This window comes from Condylostylus longicornis, unplaced genomic scaffold (assembly GCF_029603195.1).
Source record: "Condylostylus longicornis isolate FDR11 unplaced genomic scaffold, ASM2960319v2 ptg000092l, whole genome shotgun sequence".
NCBI classification, from domain to species: domain Eukaryota; kingdom Metazoa; phylum Arthropoda; class Insecta; order Diptera; family Dolichopodidae; genus Condylostylus; species Condylostylus longicornis.
The window spans coordinates 422199-447450 of record NW_026578060.1 but is presented as its reverse complement, the minus strand read 5'-3'; the positions used below and the strand labels follow the sequence as shown (position 1 = coordinate 447450).

General features: G+C 21.6%; 1 protein-coding gene across 1 annotated transcript; it reads left to right on the top strand.

The window, feature by feature from the left end:
- Positions 1–6276: 6276 nt before the first annotated feature.
- Positions 6277–19720, top strand: LOC129613871 (tyrosine 3-monooxygenase). The gene is made up of 7 exons (XM_055528175.1): positions 6277–6906; positions 10254–10365; positions 10736–10891; positions 11043–11099; positions 11587–12406; positions 13066–13192; positions 18095–19720. The coding sequence occupies exons 1-7, from the start codon at positions 6841–6843 to the stop codon at positions 18497–18499; spliced, it is 1743 nt and encodes a 580-aa protein (XP_055384150.1). The 5' UTR covers positions 6277–6840; the 3' UTR covers positions 18500–19720.
- Positions 19721–25252: the final 5532 nt, after the last annotated feature.

Genomic DNA, 25252 nt, shown 5'->3' with positions numbered 1-25252 from the left:
TATCGTAAAAATTTCAAAAACTTTTATCATAGACACGAATCACTTATATATGAATTAGTTTGTGCTTATACGAGTAATAATACAGAACTTTTTATAATGATTATCACTAAGTTTTATGGTGTTTTCTATCATTTGTTCAAAAACCGAAATGTGCTACTTAACAAACCAATGTTGTGATCCGAATTCAGTCGTTTTCAATTCTATAGGTGATTTTGTCCATAACATTAATAGAAATAATTTTCGGCTTTTAGAAATTAAATATACGAAATATATACAAAAATAAAAAATACCTTCTATATTTTTAATCAATAATCAGAATCTTATGACGGAAGTTATTGAGAATTAATACGGAAACATGATATTCTAAAATAAAAATTTCATGTATGTTTTGAAATGAAATGATTTTGTATTTTTTTTTTGTTTCAAATTTTAATGTTCTTTGTAAAAAGTAGATATATAGACTAGCTAGCTAGATATATTTTTTTTCTACAATTATTATACTTCTATATTTAAATTTCAATGTTGCTTATATAATATAAGTTAAAGTTATATAACCAGGTCTATATATACATGAATAGTTCTATCTAGTTAGTAAATACCTACTTCTATATATGTACAACATAGTATAACTAAAGTGAAATTAATTCTCTGTCCTTGATTTATCATTATATTATACTGTACTATTCTTATTATTACTATTATTAGCTTTTCTTTGTACAAAAGAAAAAGAAAAATAAAAATATAAGAAAAAATTCGAAAAAAAAAATTAAACTTTAATTTTTGCAATTTTTATATTATTAAAGTCTCGCTTTTATAAAAATTTTATTATATGGAAACAAACAAGCAAACATCTACATATTATATATATTATTAATTATTATATACCTATAATAATAATGTTGAAGTTATAATATAAAAGAAAAGAACATGTAGGTATATAAAGTAGGTAGATAGGTAGTACAGGTACTTATGAATTGCAATAATAAAAATTATTAGAATAAAATTTTCTGTATATTAAATTTTATTCTAGCAATAAAATAAAGTTACTTAAGGGTGAAGGACATTCAGTATAACAATAATAAAATACAAAAGAAAAACAAACAAACTTAAGCATTATATGTAAAGTTATTGTAATATTGGTCAAGAATTGTAGCAATAATGTATTCATACCTATATGAACATGTATGAATAAACATAAATTGCATGTATGTGTGTATGAACGCACATATGTGTTAATAACATCAATACATATTTTATTATTTTTATAAAAGGCATTCATAATTTTCTACTGTAGATTATAACAATTAAGTTTTTACACACAATACTTTATGAAATTAACTAAAAAAAAAATATAATTAAAACCCATTATAAGAAAGAATCAATTTTTTTTAGTACACTTTACTTAAGCTAATTATAAAAAATTAAATAATAATATTTTAATTTAGTACCTTAAAATGATGTTAATTTAAATAATGATTAAATGGGATTTTTGGAAATTATTGAAGTAGTTTACAAAAGCATTACGGAATTGTATTTAAAATTTCAAATTATTCTTTTTATATACTCATTTTGTTTAATTAGAATTGGCTCGAAAACTTGTTATATAGTTTTTGTGTAGTTTTCTTTTATTGTTCTACAATATTATACAATTGAACAATTAAAAAATATTAAAAAAGTTGAAATATAAAAAATTTTACTCTACAAAATTATTTCAAATTATTTTAGAACAATAAAATTATTAGTAAAAATTTAATAAGTAAAGTAATTGAGGTAAAAAAGGATATAATAAAAAATGGAATTTTAACAATTGCGGCGGCGTCATTCATACACAAACATATAACACTTACTTAAATGTTTAAATGATTCAAATTTCGTCCAATAATCTTAATAATTTTCAATATTATGTAATACGATAATAAAACTTGAATTTTAAGTTTTAAATCTAAAGATAAAATTTTATGATTTCAATTATATTTTGGATTGCGCAGCTATACTTATATACTTTCTGATAGTCACGGAAGTATAGATCTCAATATGTATATGAATGCGCACTAAAGAGTTCTCATATTGATAAGAATCCATAATACAAAAGGGTAAACCATAAATTATAATTCGTTGCTTCTGGTTTTCAGAATATCATAATAACCCCAGATCATATGAAAAAATAGTACTGTCATGCCACTGTATAACACTTACTTTCAGTAGAAATAGTTTTCCTTATATTGTGAATTCCCTATGCACATATCAATTTTTTATATGTCTTAAAAAAGTTTTTTCAAAGTTAATCTCTAATTAATTGCTTTATTTATTACATCTAATATATGCTTGTCACGAGACTGTAGTTAGCCGCTAAACGTCTCGTAGCGTACTGTGCACTGGAAAATGTAAATGTGCAATAGGCCAACGGCATACCATTTTTCGATCATCTCTCCTTCTAATTAGGTGAGCTTGGAAAAATGAATTTTTATGTTTTCAAAAACTTGAACTACTGCTAAATTTTCAGTGTTTTTTAAAATTAATATAACATATATGATTTCGGCTATTTTCAGGTTTATTTGACTAAAATCTGTATTAGGTATAAATAATTAACAAATTACTTTGTTCTTACGGCTCTTTCTCAAAAAAAAAATTTAAACTAATATTTAAATTTTGAATTAGAACGCATTTTATATTTAAGAATAACATTTTCGAAATTGCTGTAAAGTAGTAAAAACATAAAAACAAGTATTTCTTGTTTGTAATCAAATATTAAAATGGAAAAGTATGTTTGAATTTTAGAATCGCATAAGTCAAAATATTTATGAATAATCCTTTCATTGACCATTAGAACGAGAACATTTTATTTTATACATACATATGTACATATATAGATATGTATGAATATACTTTCAAAAAAATATTTTATGGCAGCATAGAAATTTAAATTTATGTAGAATACTTAATTTTAGAAATTATAAAATTTTAATTTTTGAAATACGTGATGGTAAATTTAAAACGATTGTGTAATAATTAAAATATTTCCGGAATTTTGGACTTTGGAGTTAAAACATGAATTGACACTTTGAAAAAAATAAAAATTTTATTTTGTTAGAATGCTTGATTTATATTTGATTTTGAAATTATTTTGAAATTTTGAATTTGTATCGATTATAAAATTGCATCGATTTTTTAATTCACGCTATTCACATTTTTTCATAATACAAATTTCAAATTGGAACTGTCAAAATTTTCTTTTACCCTATAATTGTATACATATAATAAAATATTTAAAACATATACATACATATGTAAAAAGTAACTGGAAAATTTCATAAACCAATGAGTTTTAAAATAGGGTGAATATTTCAAAAATTTCTAAATTTTGTTTTATGGAAATCGATTTTTAAGAACTTATACGTAAATACTTATATAAATATATTTGAATTTACAATTTTAAAATTCACAATTAATCACGTATATACATAAATAATTAATATAGGCCTACCTGTTAGAAATTTCATATTATTATGAAATTACAATTCAGTTTATATTATAAGTATAATAGTTAGAATGACAAATATGTGTATTAAAATAAAGTAATTAATTTAATCTGTAATTAAAATAATATTATGCACATATGTACGAGTAATAGATGTTTTTTTCTTGTTTTTTGTTTTTATATGCGTCAGGATCGGTTCAGACTTGCTAGATGCCTTACATGGTTTACAAAAATTGCCACTCTAATAAACAATTGCACATATTGCATTATTAGTCACTTTTTTTTAATTTTATCATGTTGTAAAGATAGATCATAGAATTAAAGCATTCAATTAAACTCCTAGCTTTTTGTTTTGCAATGTTTGTATATATAGGTATATACATATGTATGTTATGTTAATTTTTCTGTAAATGAAACAAAAAAATTTTTTGGAAAACATGTAACGGGAAAAAACTAAAAAAAAAAGATTATTTTTTTAAAATTTAAAAGCGTTTTTCGGTGCTCATTGCAAATGATTACTTTGCATAAGGGGTAAATCCGGCTCTGATATAGATAAATATTTTACAAATTATGCAAATCTCATCCTTGATGTGAATAAATAAATATCAAATTATAAGAGAAAATTAAAAATTTAGAGCTTTGTATTTTGTGCACACATACATACATACATATTTACAGTAAAAAATAACAATTATGTATATACAATTTGCTTTTCTTGTCCCCAACTGTAAGACCGCCTAAAAGTAATTTCTATGAAAAACTTTAAATAACTTTTTATATTAAATAATAATTAATTTTAAACAAATTATCTAACTTAATAACTAGACTAAAAATAAAATGCGTCAACATAGATTAAAAATTGCATTCTTCTATTAAAAAAAAAATTCACCTTGTACCGCGCGAAGATACCAGATTTTGACTTTTATTTTAGTGATTTTATATTGTAAAAAATTTATGCATATAAAATATTGCTTTTTACGCTCTTGCATTGAAAATATAAGGTTGACGCAAAAATTATCTAACGTCATATACGACACACAATCCAATTTGCCTTTAACCAAAAAAGTAAAAAAAAAAAAAAAATTATTCAAAATAATTTTTTTTATTTTATTTTTCTACTTATTAATCGTCGTCAAATTGAAACGCATGCATAGTAAACTTGAATTTTATTGTAAAAATTTAAAATGTTTGCACACGTATGTATGTATGTAGTGTAATATATTTATTAAATTATACCTTATATATACGTATGTATTTAGATGCATACAACATTTCAGTAAAAAATGAATGTTTTCATGCTGTCTGTTTAATACCCAAAATATACATAGTTCACAAACTCAAATTAAATGATAGAATCAAGTATGATTGTGCCAAATATAACATAGATTCATACTTATCCATACAAATATAACAATTTATCTGTATCTATAACTAAATATTCAAAATTTTGGAAGAATCAAAAATTACACACATGAATCTAATAATATCGACGCATGTCAATTAACTTTTTACATATATTTAAATTTTAATAATGAAATATTCATAGAAAAATATTATCATTTCTCGTTTTTAAATTAATATACTACAATTTGCTCTTAAAATTGTTAGTCGCAGAATCTATACCTCATATTTTAAAATTATATACATTCATACACATGTATACGTACACCCAAAATTTTCAAAAAAAAAAAAAAATCCAAATTGGCGCACGTTTATAGACTACACACAATATTATTACTATTAACATGTTTGTATGGTATAAAAACTTTTTCTTAATTGACGCTAAACTGTTATATTTTTTCAAATAATAATAAAAAATAAAAATAAAGAAAATGGAAGATTCCCTCTTGAAATTCTTGAGAAACAAAAATTTAAAAATATTTTTTTTTTCGTCTAAACCGTAATTATGACGTAAAATATTCGAATTATACGATCAAATTAACAGAATGTTATGTACCTACAATTTTTAACGCTTCTTCCGAATAAACAAAACGATGGTATTCCCCAAAAACAAGAAAATTGAAAAAATAAAAATGAAAACAAGAAGAAAAAAAGAAGAAAAAATATCAAATTCATTTTACGTATTTTGTATTTTTTTTTACTTTTTTAATTTTTCTCCAAAAAAACATCATTTTTTTTACTAACGCAAATTTTGTTATTAATCACCTGTTAAAGTAAAGTGTGTTATAAAACCCACCATATTCATTATTTCTGACGTAGGTATGTTTTTCAATACCACTCTTTCCTCTTTCTTTTTGATACTAATCAAGTAGATTAAATCAAAAATAATCAAACAAGTATCATCTCATCAATAATATTTACATATTTACATATTTTATATAACAGCTACTGTTTCTGTTAAAATTAACTCAAAACTAAAACATTACATTCTGTAGTATTGTTAACAGGTCATTTAAAATTTACACGAATAAATGTAAAAAAAAAACTGTAATATAAAACAGAATTTACCGAATAAAAACAAAAAAAACAGAAAAAAGCAGAAAAAAACAAGAAAAGAAAAATTTTTACTGTGGCTCGCTTTAAATAAATGTTAAACAACAGGTCAGGCCGAGTTGATATGCATGAGATTTTTTTCTTTCTTCTTGTTTCTTTTTCTCTTTTCTTCTACTGTTTTTACTGCTGTTAACATATTGTTGTTATTCTTTTTCTTTCTGTTTAATTTCAGTATATACAAAGCAAGCACAAAAATCAAGTTAATTTTTATTGTGCTTTAACGACGGAGGGTATTTAAACTGATTGCAGACTAGAGGATCTATTCATTGATTCGCTATCATTCGTTCTCTCTAGACTTTTTGATAAAGTTTTTTGAGTTTTTAATTTAATATTAAAAAAAAAATAAAATTATTTTTGCTGTTGTAATATTTTGCTTTTTAAATTACAAATTAACAGAAAAAAATATAATATATATATTTAAAGAAAAGGATTTAATTTAATAAAAGTATTTATTTAAATTATTTATTAAACTAAAAATTAAAAATTTAATATCCTGTGCTTTATTTAATTAAAAAATATAAGACAAGTGATTTTTTTTTGAGAAAAATTAAGAAAATTTAATTGCCCCAAAAAAACAAACCTGTGTATTAAAAAGGAAAAACAAATTGTCGAAGCAAAATTAGACGCAGCTAAGTAAAAGGAATTACAAAAGAAAAAAGGATTTATTTAAATCGTGAATTATAAAGTATAACATTTTAGTTTGTTATTTAAAATAAAAATTTGGTCAGACTCTGGTAGTCAGAAGCTTTGCAAAATAAAATAAAGGAAAATCAAAAGGATTTCTATAATCAAAATTTTAAATTGTTTTAAAAACTATATTATTAAAAGAAAATCAAATTAAATCAAAAATGGCCGTAGCTGCAGCACAAAAAAATCGTGAATTATTCGCTATCAAAAAATCATACAGCATTGAGGTAAGTGTTCTTTTTTTTTATTAAATAAATTTTAGAATAATTAAAAATATTAATTTATCTGATTCAAAAATTGAAATTATTTTTTAATTTGTGGAAATTTACAACTGTAATACTCTATTAAAATAATTACGGTATTTTTGAAATTTAAAAAAATAACGTTATATTTTCAATTTTAAATTATTACAGTTTTTGAACAGTTCTAATATTAATTCTATTGTTTCTGAAACTATTGTATAATAAATATAATTTATTAAATATTAGAACTAAAAAGAATTCCAAAGAAATTTTGAAATTTTATTAGATTTTTGTAAAATTAATTGTTTAAAATTCATAGAGAGTGAAAGCTGAATAATTTTTTTATAGCAATTTTTTTTAAGCCCTTATTTTGGGTTAAATATAGAAAATTATAAAATTGCAGTTGTAAATAAAAGACAAAAATGCTGATATTATTATGAAACCTCAAAAAAATTATCAGAAAAATGGAAATTTGAAAAGAAGCAAAACCCGTGTTATAATATAACGGTGACCCGCCATATTCATATCACTTAATAATTTAATTTCAAACTTTACCTAACCTTATGCTCTTATACTTTTTTGTATATACCGGTTAGTGCATTTAATTCCAAAATATTCAATACTTTTTCTTATTATTTTTTTTTATTAAATATTTTATTAATTTTCGTTTTTTTTTTTTTTAATAAAACCAAAAAAAAAATTTACATTACACTTTCATTTTCATTTATTTCATTCAATTCATTTTAAACAGAGCAGCAGCAACAATGATAATTTTAGGGCTGCTTGGTTTCTTATATATTGACAATTAATAATCAAAACAAAACTCCAAAAATAAAAATTACGTTCTTTATAAATACAAAATGTGATTTTATTACCTAAAACACGATATAAAAGACCAACAAAAAAAAAACAACCTGTTGCTTTTGCAATAAGCGCATTTGTACACCTTTTTCTTTTAATTTTGCCAAAAAAATAGCTAATGAAAAATTGAAATGAAATTTCTACATTCTCTCTGCATTTTTTCGATTTTTACAAAATAAATACTAGCCGCGCGATATTTTGTATACGTGCCTTTTTCCCATCAAAAACAAAACAATAAGAAAAAATTTTAAAATAAAACAAAATTTCAACAAAAATAATATTAAAGACAATACACACACACACACAGTGCCACCGAAGAAATAAAGATTTACGATATCAAAAGAGTTTTAAATCAAATTTCTTTTGATTGATAAATCAAAATGGGGAAAAAAACAAGGTGACAAAAGAAAAAGTATGTAGCGTTATTAAAAATAAATTGGTGAAAATGATCAATAAAATTTTACAATTTAAATAACAAAAGATTAAGTCATTTTTGTTAAGTTGACACCAAAAATATTCAATCGATTATTTAACACCACTATTACGAGAGTTCCCATCACAATAAAATATGAACTAAAAAAAACAAAAAATTTGGTTTATTAATGAGATTTCATTACAAAAATATTTTGTTATTTTCAAATTTTTTTCACTTGCTTCATCTTTTATTTAATTTTCAAAAACATAATATAATTGATGTATAAAAAGGCGCGCAACAATATTGTTATAAAAAAAAATTAAATTATTTCATCAACATCATCGAAAATGTTGACAAATTCCGTATAGATATGAAAGAGACTCTAATCAACAATTTATTTTCTCTTTACGAGACTTCAATCAAAAAATTTTACTTTATATAAACTAAAAAAAATTTATAAAAATATAAAAGAGAAAAGTTTTTCGAACAATGCTAATTTCCTTAATTTCCGATTTTTTTCGTATTTATTCTGTTCCCCCACATGAAATAAGCGTATATGTTACAACAATAATAATAAATTGAAATAAAATCTTAATATATTTAAGGTGGCAATAAAAATACGTCATTGTCACCAACTCTAATAACCATTTTTCTGTCATAATATTTTTTGTTTCTTTGGTTTTATGTACGTGCCTTTTGGCTAATCTATATATAGAAAAATAAAGAATGAAAACAGAAAATTTATAATAGAAACTAATATAGAAGTAAAGAATGAAGAATTTTTCAACCGTGACTTCAGAATTTTTCTTATATATTAAAGTATACATACATTTATGTTATACTTATAATTTATAACAAAAAGAATCAAGTAAAATGTATTCGAAAGGATCTTAAAAGTATGTTATATAGCAAGCAACAAATGAAAAAATAAAAAATTAGGAATCAGAAAAAATATTAAAAATAATCTTAGTTTTTTTCTCTCTTTTTATTTTTACATCAATTTTACATTATATTTTCATATTAAATAAATATATTTTCTACATATTATATACATTATGTATGTAATAGAGTAGGGATGAACTACTCATACAAATGTCCATTTGTTTCCAAATTATACAACTACGGTATTCGAATTTAAATTCGAAAATCCTTTAATAGTTCGAAAATCCAAATTTTAATTTTCGAAAATTTTTTATTATTATTTTGAACTTGATCCTATAAATATGCAATGTTTTAAAAACTGAAATCAATAGAATCCATTCATACTTACAGCTAAAGAATAAATTAGATTTTATTATTTTACAATTCTAATCTCGAAATTTCGCTGAATTTCGAAAAGGAAATCTCAAATTTTTCAAAATCTTTCATTTAGTAAAAATGAACTAAATTTAACAATTTTTGATAGAAAGAAAAAACTAATGTGAAAGAAAAAATGAATGAAAATGGAACCGAAAAGGACTTGAAATAATCTTTTAATAATGCAGTGAAATTGGTCTCATACTTAGTTATGTATAATAATTTAAAAATCAGAAAAAGGTACATAATAAATCCTTTTTACAATTCCATGAAAAAATTAAATAAGGAAAATTTCAACACAAAAAAAAATTGCAAAGAGAAAAAAATCTTCTCCAAGCACTCAATTGTGTGTATGTTTTTGCTCTTACTATGTTAAGTAACACATCCATACAGTTATATATGAATATATCATGTATACGCATAACATTTTTAAACAAAAAACATTATTTTTTCTATTCTAAAAGGAAATTATTCCAATAAAACAAAAAAAAAAGAGAGAGAAAAAAAGTTGAATAAGACGATTTCGAAACGATTATGTGATTAAGTCAAGCGGAATTAAATACCATAATATACGTTCTTTTTTTTTCTCTCTCTCTCTCTATGTCTTAAGTTACTCTAAGATTATTACTGTCATTATTATAAAATTACAATTTTCAATTTTTAAATACGAATATTAAATTTAATTCCATATTTTATTTTTAGAATTAAAATTATGATATTAATAATGATTTTATTTCTTTTTTTTGCTTCATGATTATAGAATGGTTATCCATCACGCCGTCGTTCATTAGTAGATGATGCTCGCTTCGAGACAATTGTAACAAAACAAACTAAACAAACAGTATTAGAAGAGGCTCGTCAACGTGCTAATGGTAAGTAAAGGATCTGAAAAGAAAGTTGAAATATAAATTTTTTTTTTGTTATTAATAAAATGAAAGGGCACCTACATTATACAAAGAATTTTAAGTTTTTTTCGAATTGTTGTTGGAATATGCAAAACTTGATATTCGTTAATCTCTTTTATTTTATAATAATTTTATAATTCTTTGGTCCTTTATTTACACTAAAACTTCTCTTTTTTTTATTTATTTTATTTTCGGTTCCCCATTTAATTTGATAAATGAATTTTTTGGTTGCTGCTATAAATTTGATGTTGCTATTAATGAAATTCATGCATGATTATTTCAATATTGTAAATGTGTTTGTTGTATATATATATATATATGTTGTAACAATGTATAGAAGTTAGCTTGGAAGATTGTATGATCCAAGCTCAAGCTCAAGATCATCATGTACCACAATCGGAAAATATTGATTTTCAAAATGAGGAACAACCTCATCAATTAGAAGATGCCAATATTCCAAATGAAGATGACGATCAAGGTGTAACAATCGAAGGTATTTAAAAAAAAATTATTTTTTAATTTGATTTTAATTTAAAATTTTATTTTACTTTATTTTCAAATTCTTTTGTTTTTAAATTTTATTTATTTTGGTTTTTTTTCTTTAATTTTATTTTATTTCACATTTATGTTAAAAATCAATTCAGTTGAACCTGTAAATGGCAATGAAAATAACGAAGAATCAAACAATGATTCTAATAATGGTAAGTTGACTTTTTTATTCAATTGTTTTTATGGAAATTTTAAATGTCATAAAAATATCCTTAAAATTATTATGCTTTCATGTATAAAAAAGAAAAGGAAAATGGAAAAAATTTTTTTATTTAATTTTTTATTGAATCATAAATTTCTTAAGTGTTTTCTCTCTAAAAGCATTTATTGAAGAGTGAAATTTGTTACCCCAATTTTTTACAATATAAAAAAGTTAAAAATTTCAAATATTAAAAATGAAAAAAAAGGATATATGCAAAAATAAAAAATTTTATTATAAAATGGATTCGAATCATTTTGTTATTTTTTTGTTCAGTAAAAGCGGTGAAAATGTTTGAATATTTTCATCTTCCTTACCAATTTCGTTATTAATACCTTTTTGAAATTTAAGTATGGCATTTGGAATCTTAGTTTCGTATTATTATTTAATTTTGTTGAGCAAACGTTGACTATATAAATTTGATTTTGTTTTATTTATAGACTATGGTTTAACTGAAGAAGAAGTTATACTACAAAATGTTGTTTCTGAATCACCAGAAGCTGAAAATACTGTACAACATGCAGCATTAGTTGTACGACTTAAAGATAGTATGGTATCATTAGGACGTATCCTAAAAGCAATTGAAACATTCCATGGTATTATTATACATTTAGAATCAAGACCATCAAAACAAGATGGTATTCAACATGATGTATTAATTAAATTAAATATGACCAGAGGTAATTTATTACAATTGATTCGTTCATTACGTCAATCTGCTGCATTTGGTGGTATTACATTAATGGCTGATAATAATATTAATGTTAAAACACCATGGTTCCCAAAACATGCATCCGAATTGGATAATTGTAATCATTTGATGACAAAATATGAACCAGAATTAGATATGAATCATCCAGGTTTTGCTGATAAAGTATATAGACAACGTCGTAAAGAAATTGCTGAAATTGCATTTGCATACAAATATGGTGATCCAATTCCATATATTCAATATACTGATGTTGAAAATAAAACATGGCGTTCAGTATTTAAAACTGTACTTGATTTAATGCCAAAACATGCATGCGCTGAATATAGAGCTGTATTTAAAAAATTACAAGATGAAAATATTTTTGTTGAAGATCGTATACCACAATTAGAAGAGATGAGCTCATTTTTACGTAAAAATACCGGTTTCTCATTAAGACCAGCTGCTGGTTTATTAACAGCTAGAGATTTCTTAGCATCATTGGCATTTAGAGTATTCCAAAGTACACAATATGTTCGTCATGTAAATTCACCATATCATACACCAGAACCGTAAGTTAATTTTATATAAAAGCAATATTTTTTAAGAAAAAAGTTCAAAGTAAAAAGAAAAACATTTGACAAGTTCAAGAAAGAAAATATTTTCTATACAAAAGAAAATTACTTAATTTTCCTGAAAAAAAAAAAATTCAAAGAAAAGAAAAACTATTTTAACTTCCTTTTACATCCAACGTAATTAAAGAATATTTTTCTTCCTTTACATAAAAAATTTTACGATAAAAACTTGTTAATTTTTTTACTTTCAAAATTTAATAGCAATTTAATAAGGATATAAATACATATACACTTTGTCTATATATATATATATATACATATATACAATTCTAATTTAAAAATATTTAGAATATAGAATAATTGATTTATAAAAGAGTTTTTTATCTTCTTCCTTCGCATATGTCAATTATAATAATAACTTTTAACAACAATAACGACGTGATGATGACGATGTGATTGGGTCGGTGATAATGAAAATGATAATGTTTTAATAATTAATTTAGGAAAATTCAATTATTTTTCATTTTTACTTTGAAAAATTTGAATAAAAAATTTATTAATAATAATAAATTTTCTTTGAACTTTTAAATTGAACTTTATTAATAAATTTATGGTAACTTATTAAAAAATAATTTTTTCTTCTCTTTCTTATATAGTGATTGCATTCATGAACTTCTTGGACATATGCCATTATTGGCTGATCCCAGTTTTGCACAATTCTCACAAGAAATCGGTTTAGCATCATTGGGTGCATCAGATGAAGAAATTGAAAAATTATCAACTGTAAGTATTTTTTTTTTATTATTGCCTAAACTAAATTTAAATTGAAAAATTAACGCAGATGCTTGACTATTAAATTGTCTGTCTTCCGACTTGATAGGTGTAGGAACTTCACAATAATTCTAAAAATTGAAATGTTTAAAATTTGATTGAAATTTCGATATAAAATACGCGCATGAGTTGCCTTGAGCTTAAGTCTCTTAATTAATTATTTATTATATAAAAGCATTCAAAACCAGACCATTTTCTGATTCAATCAATTCAAATTTTTAAACAAATTTTTTGCTTTTTACCAATAAACATGGTTATGTAATCTACATATAGCACACATAATTACAAATATTTAAATATTTTTAATTAATTATTATAATTTGTTTTAAAAGATGAATAACTTCATATTATAACCTAAAAATTTTTTACTTAACATATGTCATGTCACACACACGTTCTTTTTTCTACTTTTTTAATTCAAATTGACATAATGCGGCTTAAATATGTGATTTTATTTTTTAATTACTGCGGTTCTTGAAAAACATGATGGTCATTTAAGATTATTATCTTAAGTAATTTATAAAATTTACATATGTACATTACATATACATACATGTGTACTATGTTTAATGCACATATCTTAATTTAATGATTATTTTTAATGGCACTCAATGATATGGTCAAAGTTAAAGAATGAATTAAAAATTTTTGTATAACATTTTGTTTCCACTTAAATCTTAACCACTTTTCATTTCACATTTAAACAAAAAAATAATTAAAAAATTCTAAAAAGAGGTTATTCAATTTTTAATTTAATTGCATTTATTATTTTAATTTGAATAGGTTTTTGAGTGCACAAAATATTTAAAAATTAAAAAATTAAAATCAAAATTCAAGCAAAGAATTGAGAAAAATATCAAAAATCATTTTCAAATATTATTTTCAATTTTAATTCAATATGAGAAAATGAGACGAATATATTAAATAGGAAAACATAATAGTAATGTATTATGTATATATTCAAACAAAAAAATCTAATGTAAATGTTATGTTAAAATTTAATCTTACATTTAATTATCGCTTGTATTTTCAAATTACAGCACACTAATATTATTAATATTAGTATGTTGGTATGTTTTTGAGTAATATGTATAATTTGAGAGAGGGAGAGAGAAACTTGATTTGAAAATTGAAAATTATCAGATTATGAATTTGATAATGAATTTTAAATAGAGAACCTGTTAGAATTTATATTTTGTTTTTTCTACATTCTAAAATTCTAAAATTCTATGCTTTTATGTTGCTCATACATTTATTTATAAATTTTACCCATATTACATAATTATAATGAATTCTATTTCGCGGATTTAAGTAATATAATTTTTTTTTGTTGTATTTTGAAACAATCCTTAAAATTCTTTTCGTTCATTTTATAGATCCATTTAAATTTTAATCTGAGATTATATTTGGTTTTATTTCTGTAATACATATTCTATATGCTTACTTAATAATTTATTTTAGCTTTTCAAATTCTTATGGTATACGTACATGTGTATAAAATTGTGTATGTATGATAAAAAACAGATTAATGTTTACCTTGAAATAAAGTATAATATTCTAAAATACGATTTATTTAAAAAAGAAAATCGAACACAAAAAAAAATGTCCAGGGTCAAATTATAAAAAATGTTTTAATATAATAAAATGAATAGTTTATTATACAAAATATTATACTAATTTATATACTATTATATGTATAATAGTTATATAGTAAATCGCATCGCTATATTAAAATTAGTTTTAATTAATTTGAATAGCTTCCATTTTTCTTATAATTGGAAATTATTTATAACACATTTTGGTATGATATAATAACATGTACCTATGCTTTTGCATTGCTTTATGCAAGTATAACATTATAACATTTTGCAATATTTAAAATGTCCTGGTTTTAAAAACTTGAATTTGAATTCATTTCTTAAATTAAACATTTATTTATAATATTTAAATTATTCAGTTTTGCAACAAATTTTTAAAACTGTAGGCATTTGATTAAGTGGAAACACTAAGTTATTAATTTAAAATTTTATATATTGAATTTAATACGTCAAGTTGACATTTCAAATATGTCATCTTAATTGACATTATCAGTCTCAATAAATATTCAAATTTTTAACAAGAAAATTTTTTTTCACTTAATTACACCACACTAAAAGAATATTTTTATTGTAAGAGCCTTCAAAATTTTAATAATTTTCATTAAAAAAATTTTAATAGCATTGTAAAAATGACAAAACAAATTGTTATACAAAAATTATTATTGTTCGTTGTTTCATTTTATGTAAATGTCAAAACAATTACTTACGTTTATACGATAACAAAAGTAAGTTACCACTAAATTTATGTACATATTCGTATTTTTGGCATTTAGCCAAATTAAGTTAAAATTGTGCGCATACCAGCACGACTAGACGAAACAACAATAATTTGTTTTTGAATTTTTATTTACCATTCAAAGAAACAACAATTGTAAGTAGTTCATTGTAAAAATTCTTTTCACTGTTTTTTTTTCAAAAGCAAAAAACAGCTACCATTTTCATGTATGGCTACTCTACAAACTATTATGCATAATTATATAACTACATACATACTTATATACACATATTGTGGCTATAAAATTGCATTGATTTTCAAATTACAAAAAAAAAAATTGTTGAATGTCACTATCAATGTGCCAAGAAGTTTTCTTGTTTTCTGCTTCTTTTTTTTAACGTTTTCATCAACTGCAATAATTATTACCAATTTCAAGGTCACTATAGAACCTTTACATATTTTTTTTTTCTTATTAAAATATTAATGTAGAAACTATAACAATTTTAAAATTAACCACATTTGTTGCTTGTTTTTACTTTCAATAAAAAACAGAGTCAATCGAGCTTCATCATTTTTTTTTGTGCTGTTCTTTTGTATATGTATGTACGTGCGGTGGTGCACTCTATATATGAGACTCTATACTATCAATCGATTTAAGATTACAATTTTTTATTTTATTTTTTTTTTGTGTTTATTGGAGCAGTTAATAAATATATGTACTTTTTATGTTCGTTCATTTGTGCGTCAAGAACGCTAATCCAAATATGCGCAAAAATATTACTGCTGAATCAAAAATAAAAGCAGAACGTAAACTCGAACTTAACTTACTTTTAGATTTTTTTTGCTCTGATATCAAGATCAAAAGCCTAAAAAGAACTTAGGAATGTCTTTAGTTTTTCTTATTATTATTGTTTCTGTTTCTGCTTTTTGTTTTGTTATACGGTTTCACATTACACATTTAATGTACATTTCTGCATTATGTATACGGTATTAAAAGAGCTATCATCATATCAAAAATAATGGCATCAACAATAAAATGTAGCTAGTTGAAATTCTTTCGGAAAATTTTTTTTTCTACTTACATACATAAATCTGTATAGCTATATTTAAAATTCTGATTTTAGATTTTAAAAAACTGGTTTATAAAATGATTTTTTGTTTCTCAATTTATTATAAAAAAAACAATAAATTACTAGTTACTAAAATGAAAGATGAAAAAAACATATATTTATTTTGAAATCAATGTAGGTATAAATATGCATGTATGTATGTAGTTATAAAGTTAATGTAACAATTTAAAATCAACCGTAACATCAAATTTTATGTCTTGATTTTACTAGAATACGAAGAATGTATTGAATATAGAAGAATTATATTTAATAATATTTAATAATATTTTTTTAAATAATTTGATTTCAAAATTATAGTAATATACTGTTGATAAACAATTCAGCAATTATAATTTATAAGCTGAATTGTGTATTAATATATTATAATTGCAAACTTAACAACAGTGAGCCAGACAATCAGTATATATTAATTCAGCTGAAAAGGTCTTATTGCTGAATCGCAAGAAAACTTTTATAATAGAATTTTGTTTTCATACTTAAATTTTCTTATAAATTTAAATTTCAAAATATGTTCATTATTTCTCAATTCGACTGTGATTCTTAATAAGTTCACAAGTATGTTCATTATAATATTTTGCAAAAAAATATTCTCTAATAATATTAAAAATATTGTTCTGGTAAATTAAACTGTGGTAGAGATCTCATTATCAAGGTTAGAAATTTTAAATATGTTTTTGCTGCTTTTTATTATTATGGTATCTGCACATTAAAATTAATTACATGAATTATAATAATTATTATTTTCAATTTGTAATAATATCAATTTTTAACTTGTTAATAATGATATATAAGTATAATAATAATTATTATTGTTATACATATTTTTGTTCTTTATATTATTGCTATAAAAATATTTTCGTATTATTTGTGGTCAATCACACATGTTAATGGCCACAATTTATTATTTTGTACATAAGTGATATTTAATACTCATATTACTTGAAAAAATTTAATTGTTTTCTTTATTATTATTGCGTTTTCGTGGTTTAAATTGCAAGTTTAATTTATATTATACTTTATATTTTATTCAATTGTTTCCAATTCAAGGTAATTATTATTTTGTTTTTATTAAAAATTATTCACATTTCAAATAGTATTGATCTGAATTGAACTATACATAATATGGTTATATAGGGTACATAATAATAAAAACATAATTATTTAGTGTTAACTTTTTATACTTTATAAAATCTTAATAATATGTTTAAATGCTCTACAAATAAATAATAATCAAATATTAATAGCAATAATTGAAAAAATGTTATTATTATGATTTATTATCAAGCATCTTTCGTTAATGAAGAAAAAATTCATATTTGTTTTATAAAATAATTATTATATTATATTTTTTATAAATAATATTAGTAATGATTTTATTAATGATTCATTTCATTTTATTTTTACATTACAGGTATATTGGTTTACTGTTGAATTTGGTTTATGCAAAGAAAAAGGACAAATTAAAGCATATGGTGCTGGTTTATTATCATCATATGGTGAATTATTACATGCAATTAGTGAAAAACCAGAACATCGTCCATTTGAACCAGCATCAACAGCTGTACAACCATATCAAGATCAAGAATATCAACCAATTTATTATGTAGCTGAAAGTTTTGAAGATGCCAAAGATAAATTCAGACGTTGGGTATCAACAATGTCACGTCCATTTGAAGTACGTTTTAATCCACATACTGAACGTGTTGAAATTTTAGATTCAGTTGATAAATTTGAAACACTTGTAACACAATTGAATACAGAAATATTACATTTAACGAATGCAATTTCAAAATTACGTGGTCCATTCCATAATTAAATAAAAAACAAAAAAATTTTATATTTTATTTAATTTATGTAATATTTAGTTTAAAAAAAAAAAAAAGAATCAAGAATATTATCAAAAAGAAAAACATTATCCATATATTATATATAAAATTATAATATAGAAGACATTTAAAAGTTTTATAATATGGTGATAATGAAGAAAATATTAAAATAAAACACAAAAAAAATATTAATTATGTATATTAAAAGAAAGAAGTATTATGTTTATAAATTAATGGACCAATTCAAAATGTATTAAAAAAATTTATATTAAATAATTATACAATAAAATACATATATATACAAAATATATTGCTTAAATATATATGAAAAATTAAAAATAAAATAAGACAAAAAAAAAATTTAAAAATAAAAAAAAAATACAAAAAAAGAAAATTTAAAAATTTGTGAGACACGTTTTAAATACAAATATATATATATATACATATATTTAGCAACACACGCACATATTTTTTAAATTTATTTTAAGTGTTTTTTTTTTACTCAATTCACAATTTTTTATTTATTTTCTCTATAGTTTTTCTATATTTCAATTTGTTAATTTTTTATTTTCAAGTAATTTTCTTTTTATTAATTTCTATTCAATTATTTGTATATAAATTATTTTAAATTTATATTGGAGCTTATTATGAGTATCGAATTATTAAGCGGTAGTGATCTTTATCGTAAGAATTTCAAAAATCTTTATTATAGACTTAAATCATTTGTATATGAATTGGTTTGTGTTTACAATAATAATATCGAATTTTTTATGATAATTATCGTTATCACTTTTGGATTCCATACTTAGAATATTAAGCTCCATTAATTATACAAATAATTTGTAATTTATTCATTCTTAATTTCAAAAAATTAATTATTTTTTTTTTCATTTTTGTTTCATATTATTTTTGTATTTATATATATGTATGTAAATTATGGTATAATTTTTATTATAACTTTTATTATAATTTTTATTTTTAATTTTTTTTTGTTTTTAATTTGACCAAAAATATACAAAAAAAATTTAGAGTATTAAGGCATCTCTCATAATTATTTTACTAAATATATAATTTATACATATGTATATATTATTTTTATATTACAAAATAAATAAATATTGCGAAATATATTTATTATTTTTAATATATATATAATAATATATATATGTATATCTATATATATATTAGTAATTATAAATTCACATTAATATTTCATAATTATTATTATATTTTTTTTTAAATAAAAATTATCATTTGTCATTTTAATAATAATTATAATGAGAAAAAAAATTTCAAATTAAATGAAATTTAAAATTAAAAAAAAAAATGCAAAAAATTAATTTGAAAATTTTTTTTTTACGGAAAAATTTTTTTATAATATTTTTTTTTTGTTTTTCATTTTTAATTTTATTCACAATTATCGTATTATAATTTATTTATTTTATTTTTTTAGTTTTCCTTTATTATTATTTTATTTTTATTTTGCTTTAATTTATTTAAAAAAAAATTAATTTTCTCAATTATACTCAAAATTTCGTTTTTAATTTAATTTGCAAAAAAAAATTTTTTTTGTGTTTTTTTCCGATTGTTTTTAATGACTGCGCGTGCTGTTCCTTAACTTTTTAAAAAAATATATTAAATAAAAATCACATTTTTAAAAACAAAAAAAGTATTTTAAAAAAAAATTAATTAAATTACAAAAACAAAAATTTAGAAAAATTCACGATGAAAAAACGGCGATTCAAATTCACAAACACACACATATTTTGCATTGAAACGAAAAAAATCAAAATAAAATCAATAAAAAAAAAGAAAATTTAATTAAAAAAAAATGTTATTAATTTTTTAAAAAAAATTTATCTATTTTTATATATCATATAAATATACAATACTCTTGTATATACTAAATATAATAAAATTGAATATAGTTATATATTAAGTAATTATTTTAATTTTTAATTATTTTATATTTTTGCTATTATATTTAAGGACAATATTGAAAATCAAATCAATTCAATTTAAAAAAAAAATCTTTGTAAATTTTTATTTCCATTTTTTTTATTTTTATATTTTTATTAATTCAAATTTTTCTATATACAAAAATATATATATACAAATAAAATCTAAAACATATTTAAAATGATAGCGAACAAAATTTGAACACAATAAGAAATGAAAAATTTGAAATTTAATATAAAATTGAAAAATAAAAAAAAAAACATTAAAAATATTAAATAATATATACAATAAATAAAAAACACCACAATATATATAAAATGTAATTATAAATTAATTAAAAAAATTAATTATCTCGTTTTCAAAATTTGTATATATATTAAATATTAAAAAATAAATGTAATATACACAGATTATTATAAATTATATAAAAGCGTTTTATTATTTTTTATTTTTAAAAATATATTATTCTCTATAAATTATCGTCCCTTAATTAATATAATATTCTTAATAAATTTATTAATTATATATATATATATTCATGTGTATATTCGTCTATATATATACATTCCCCCCAAAAAAAATCAAATCAAAATTTAATAATTGTTCTGTATAACAAAAATTTCATGAATACCCCATTATAAAACAATAAATAAATAAAATATTAAAATAAATTTTTAAAAAACAAGAATGTATTTTATTAATGTATTTTAAATATAAATGTTAAAATATATGTGCAGTATATATACATATTAAATTATAATATTAAAATTTAATTAAAATAATGAAATAATTAAAAAAAAACCAAAATTTTATGAGATATACACAATATAATATTTAAAATAATATTAAAAATAAAAATATGAAATATAAATTATTTTGTTTTTTATTTTTTTTTATTAAATTTTTATATTTAAAATAGATTTCAGCTTGAAGCTTAATAAAACGAATTTAAACAACCTATGGTCCAATAATATATAATACGGCTTGTTCTGAATATGGAATAACAGAGTGATAAATATCGTAAAAAGCTTGTTATTATTATTAAAAACACTACCCAATTCATACAAATGATTTGTATCTATAATAAGTTTATAAAATTTTTACGATAAATATCACTACCGCTGAGGGATTCGATACTCAGAGTAAGCCTCAGTGATACAATAGTCAGATATATTAAAATAGAAAATACTCTCAAATAATAAATCCCATATAGAATCAAATGATGCGTCTAAAACAATACGACAAGAAAAACTTGAGATTTAAAAACTTTCAGACCGCATAGACATTTCATTAAATCATTGTGCTCTTTACTATCCTTGACTTCCGAAATGCAGTAATACGGTTTTAATACACAATACAGCGATATACGAATGGTTGGAATTATTTTGGTTGAAAACAGAAAATTTAATTCAATTAAAAAATGATAATTAAATTTTTTAAAGTTGTTCCTTACATTGGAATCATTAATTTTAATTCTTCGTTTCGCAATTCAATTCAAAAAATAATTAAGCTATTCTCATGTAACATTATTTTATGTATAATATTTACTAATTATTTAAAACTAAAAAAAATTTATAATCAATAAATAAAATTGTATATAACAATAATCACATAATATTATTGATGTAACTGTATTCTTTTAAGTAATCCAGGAAGAATCATGTAAACTTGAACATTTAAAACGCTTAAATAATAATTAAATTAAATTATAGATGACATTTCAATTCGGTTCAGTCATTTCAAGTCTTATAAGTACCTCTAAACACATAGTGTGGCATAATTCAATTGAAGACAATATTTAAATGTGGTGGATTTATAATTTCTCATAATTCAGACGTAATAAAAGTAATAGAAAATTCTCATAATTTTTACAACATAACATAATAATTAAAGGTCTGTTATAACATCACATAATATTATCGCATGGTTTAAAGCCCTACGGTAAAAATAAAAAATCACTTCCTTCCCTAAATTTATTTTACGATATAATTTTTTTTATTTAATTTTTCTTGTTTTATTTTTATTTTTTCATTTAACCAAGGTGAAATTTATTGATGTAAATTGTGTCACATTTAAAATGTTGTTAAGGAATGTGGTTAAAATTTTTGACAGCTATTAAATAATGAATTGTGTGCAATATGAAATAATCATAATATTGAAAAACAGCCATAAAAACTTGTTTTGTATAATATATGCAATAGTTCACGGGATAATTCAAATTTTTGAGCTTTTCAAATCTATACGTTTGGATTTATGCTACCTATATGTATACATATAATACGTAAAATAAGTTTACACTACCAAATATAAGAAATTTATAAGATTGTGATTACTTGTGCGTATAAGGAAAGTAAAAATTTAAATAGATATAAGCAGTTGAGTGTTATATATAGATACATATAGTGTTATATATATAACAAAGTGTTATATATATATAACAGATTTGGTTGACTTTTTTTTGATATTGTTTAAATTGAAAAAAGAACAAGAACGATTTTAAACGACGAAATGTCAGAATCCATATAGAATACACATATTACGTAAAATGGGACTATCTAGAATCAAGCGAAATCAACGCCACGAATTTAACTTTAGTAAATTAAAGTGAGCAAATATCCAATTTTACCTTGAATTAAAAAAAATACCTTCAAACAAAATTATCTATTCCAACAGTTTTGGTTTTTTATTTTTGTTGATAAAATTTTGAAAGTTTCAAGAATTTGTATCGTTTGTCAACATGAAATAATAAGGTATTGTAGGTACATGTAGGTAACTCTGTCTTATTAATTTATCAAATTGTAAATAACAAAATTTTTTTTGACGTTTAGACCATATAATGATTTATAGTAAATTTATTATTTGTATAAAATAAAAATTGTTTTTGAAAATCTGTGATACTTCAATATATTTGTATATCAAAATTATACCACACATAACTTTACAAAATATTTTAACAGTGAATTTTTTTGTATTAGGTTCGTGTCCAGGATTACATAAATAATATCAGTTTGGATAAAAGAACTTTTTTGCAATATAAATTATTAGGAACAAGAACCTGAAATTATTTTAAATTTGGATAAACTTTTTAAGAATATTGCCAAATGTTATAAATTTAGAAAAATTCTTTATAATGTAGTTTCATGATTATCCGCATGCTTTTGTAATTGTTCAGGTTAAAAATTCAAAATTTTGAAATTAAAAATTATTTGGTTTTTTATTTTAGTTTTTCTATGAGTACAAATTCAGAAATATTATTGTTGTACAAGAAATTATGTATCTGTGTAGAATATGTATCTATGAGTGAAAAATTATTTATATAAAGAACGAGTTGATGAAAGGAAATGGGCGATAGTCAAAAAATTGTACTCATTTCATTAATTTTAATTTTGATATATATTTCGAACGATATCAAGTACTTGCATTAATATATGACGAAACTTTTCAAAAAATGGTTTCTTTTGGTGAAACGCATATTAAACAACTATATCTTTTATGAGCTCTAGTTTGTCTTTTGAGATTCATCTGGTTCATTTGCTTCAGTCTTACTTATTGAAACATGTAAAGTTTCAGATTTCTTTTTTTCAATTTCTTTATCTTTTTTCAATTCAGATTCATTAATTTTGGTGTTTTCAGTTAGAAGTCGGACAGGAATTGGTTCTCTTAATATCTCAATTACTTTAAATTTTAAATTTTTCAACTGATCATTTACTGTTTTATTCAATTTATCACTTTCTTCATTATTGTTCTTGATATTGATTATGGTTTTAATAATATTTCCGAATCCATTGGATATAACACTGACAGCATTATTTAATTGCGTTATCCATTTTTGATTTTCAAAATTGATTTGTTCACCTGTTGATTGATCCCAAGTATTATCTAATTTTGGTGATTCATTTGAAACAATTTTTTGATCTAAAATAAAATTTGCTCTAATTTTCGATATTAAAATAACTTAATATAAATTTGTCCTAAGTCTACCTGTATTTTCCTTTAAATCTTGAATCATTTTTTCAAATTTAATGATTTGATCTTTCTGGTTTGCCACATATTTATTTAATTCGCACAGAAGGTAAGACATTGTTTCTTTAGGGCTGTGATTTTGAAAAATAAATGTTAGAATATAAAATATGAATTCAATTTTTAGAGAACCTAATATAAATTTAAAAACTATTTTTTGAACTTACCAAGTGTTATTCACCAAAGTCAAATTATTTGCATGTTTTTCAAGTTGACTTGAACAATAATTTCTTTTTGTGGTGCTGTACATGGATCTTTCAGGATCAGATGTTTGAGTAAAACCAAGTAATAGATCAGCATGTGGACATATCGGTTTTGAAATTGAATGACTTTCTGTCCCTTAAAAAAATTGTGGAAAATTCAGTATTCAATTAAAATTTAATTTTCATAATAGTTTCTGTACCAATATGACTTCTAGTTTCTTCCAACATATCATCTATTTTCAAGATAAGATTTTTTAGTTCTTTGTAGGCATCAAGTGTTTCTGATTTATTAAAAGTTCCTTTTGTGTAAGTTTTATTCATAGGACGCATATAATTAATGCTTTTTGAGTTGTGAAAAGGGAAAGAATCTTCATGAATTGATGATGGAAGTGAATAATTCAATGTGTTGTATGGCGATGAGACATTGTTCCTGTTTATTTTGTTAAAGGCAAATGAATTTGAGGGATCACTATCGAATTTTCGTTGCTGCCGTGGATAGTCATTTTGTGCAGGTGATTCTAAATTTTTATTGTAATTATAATTGCCAATTGGTATTTCATG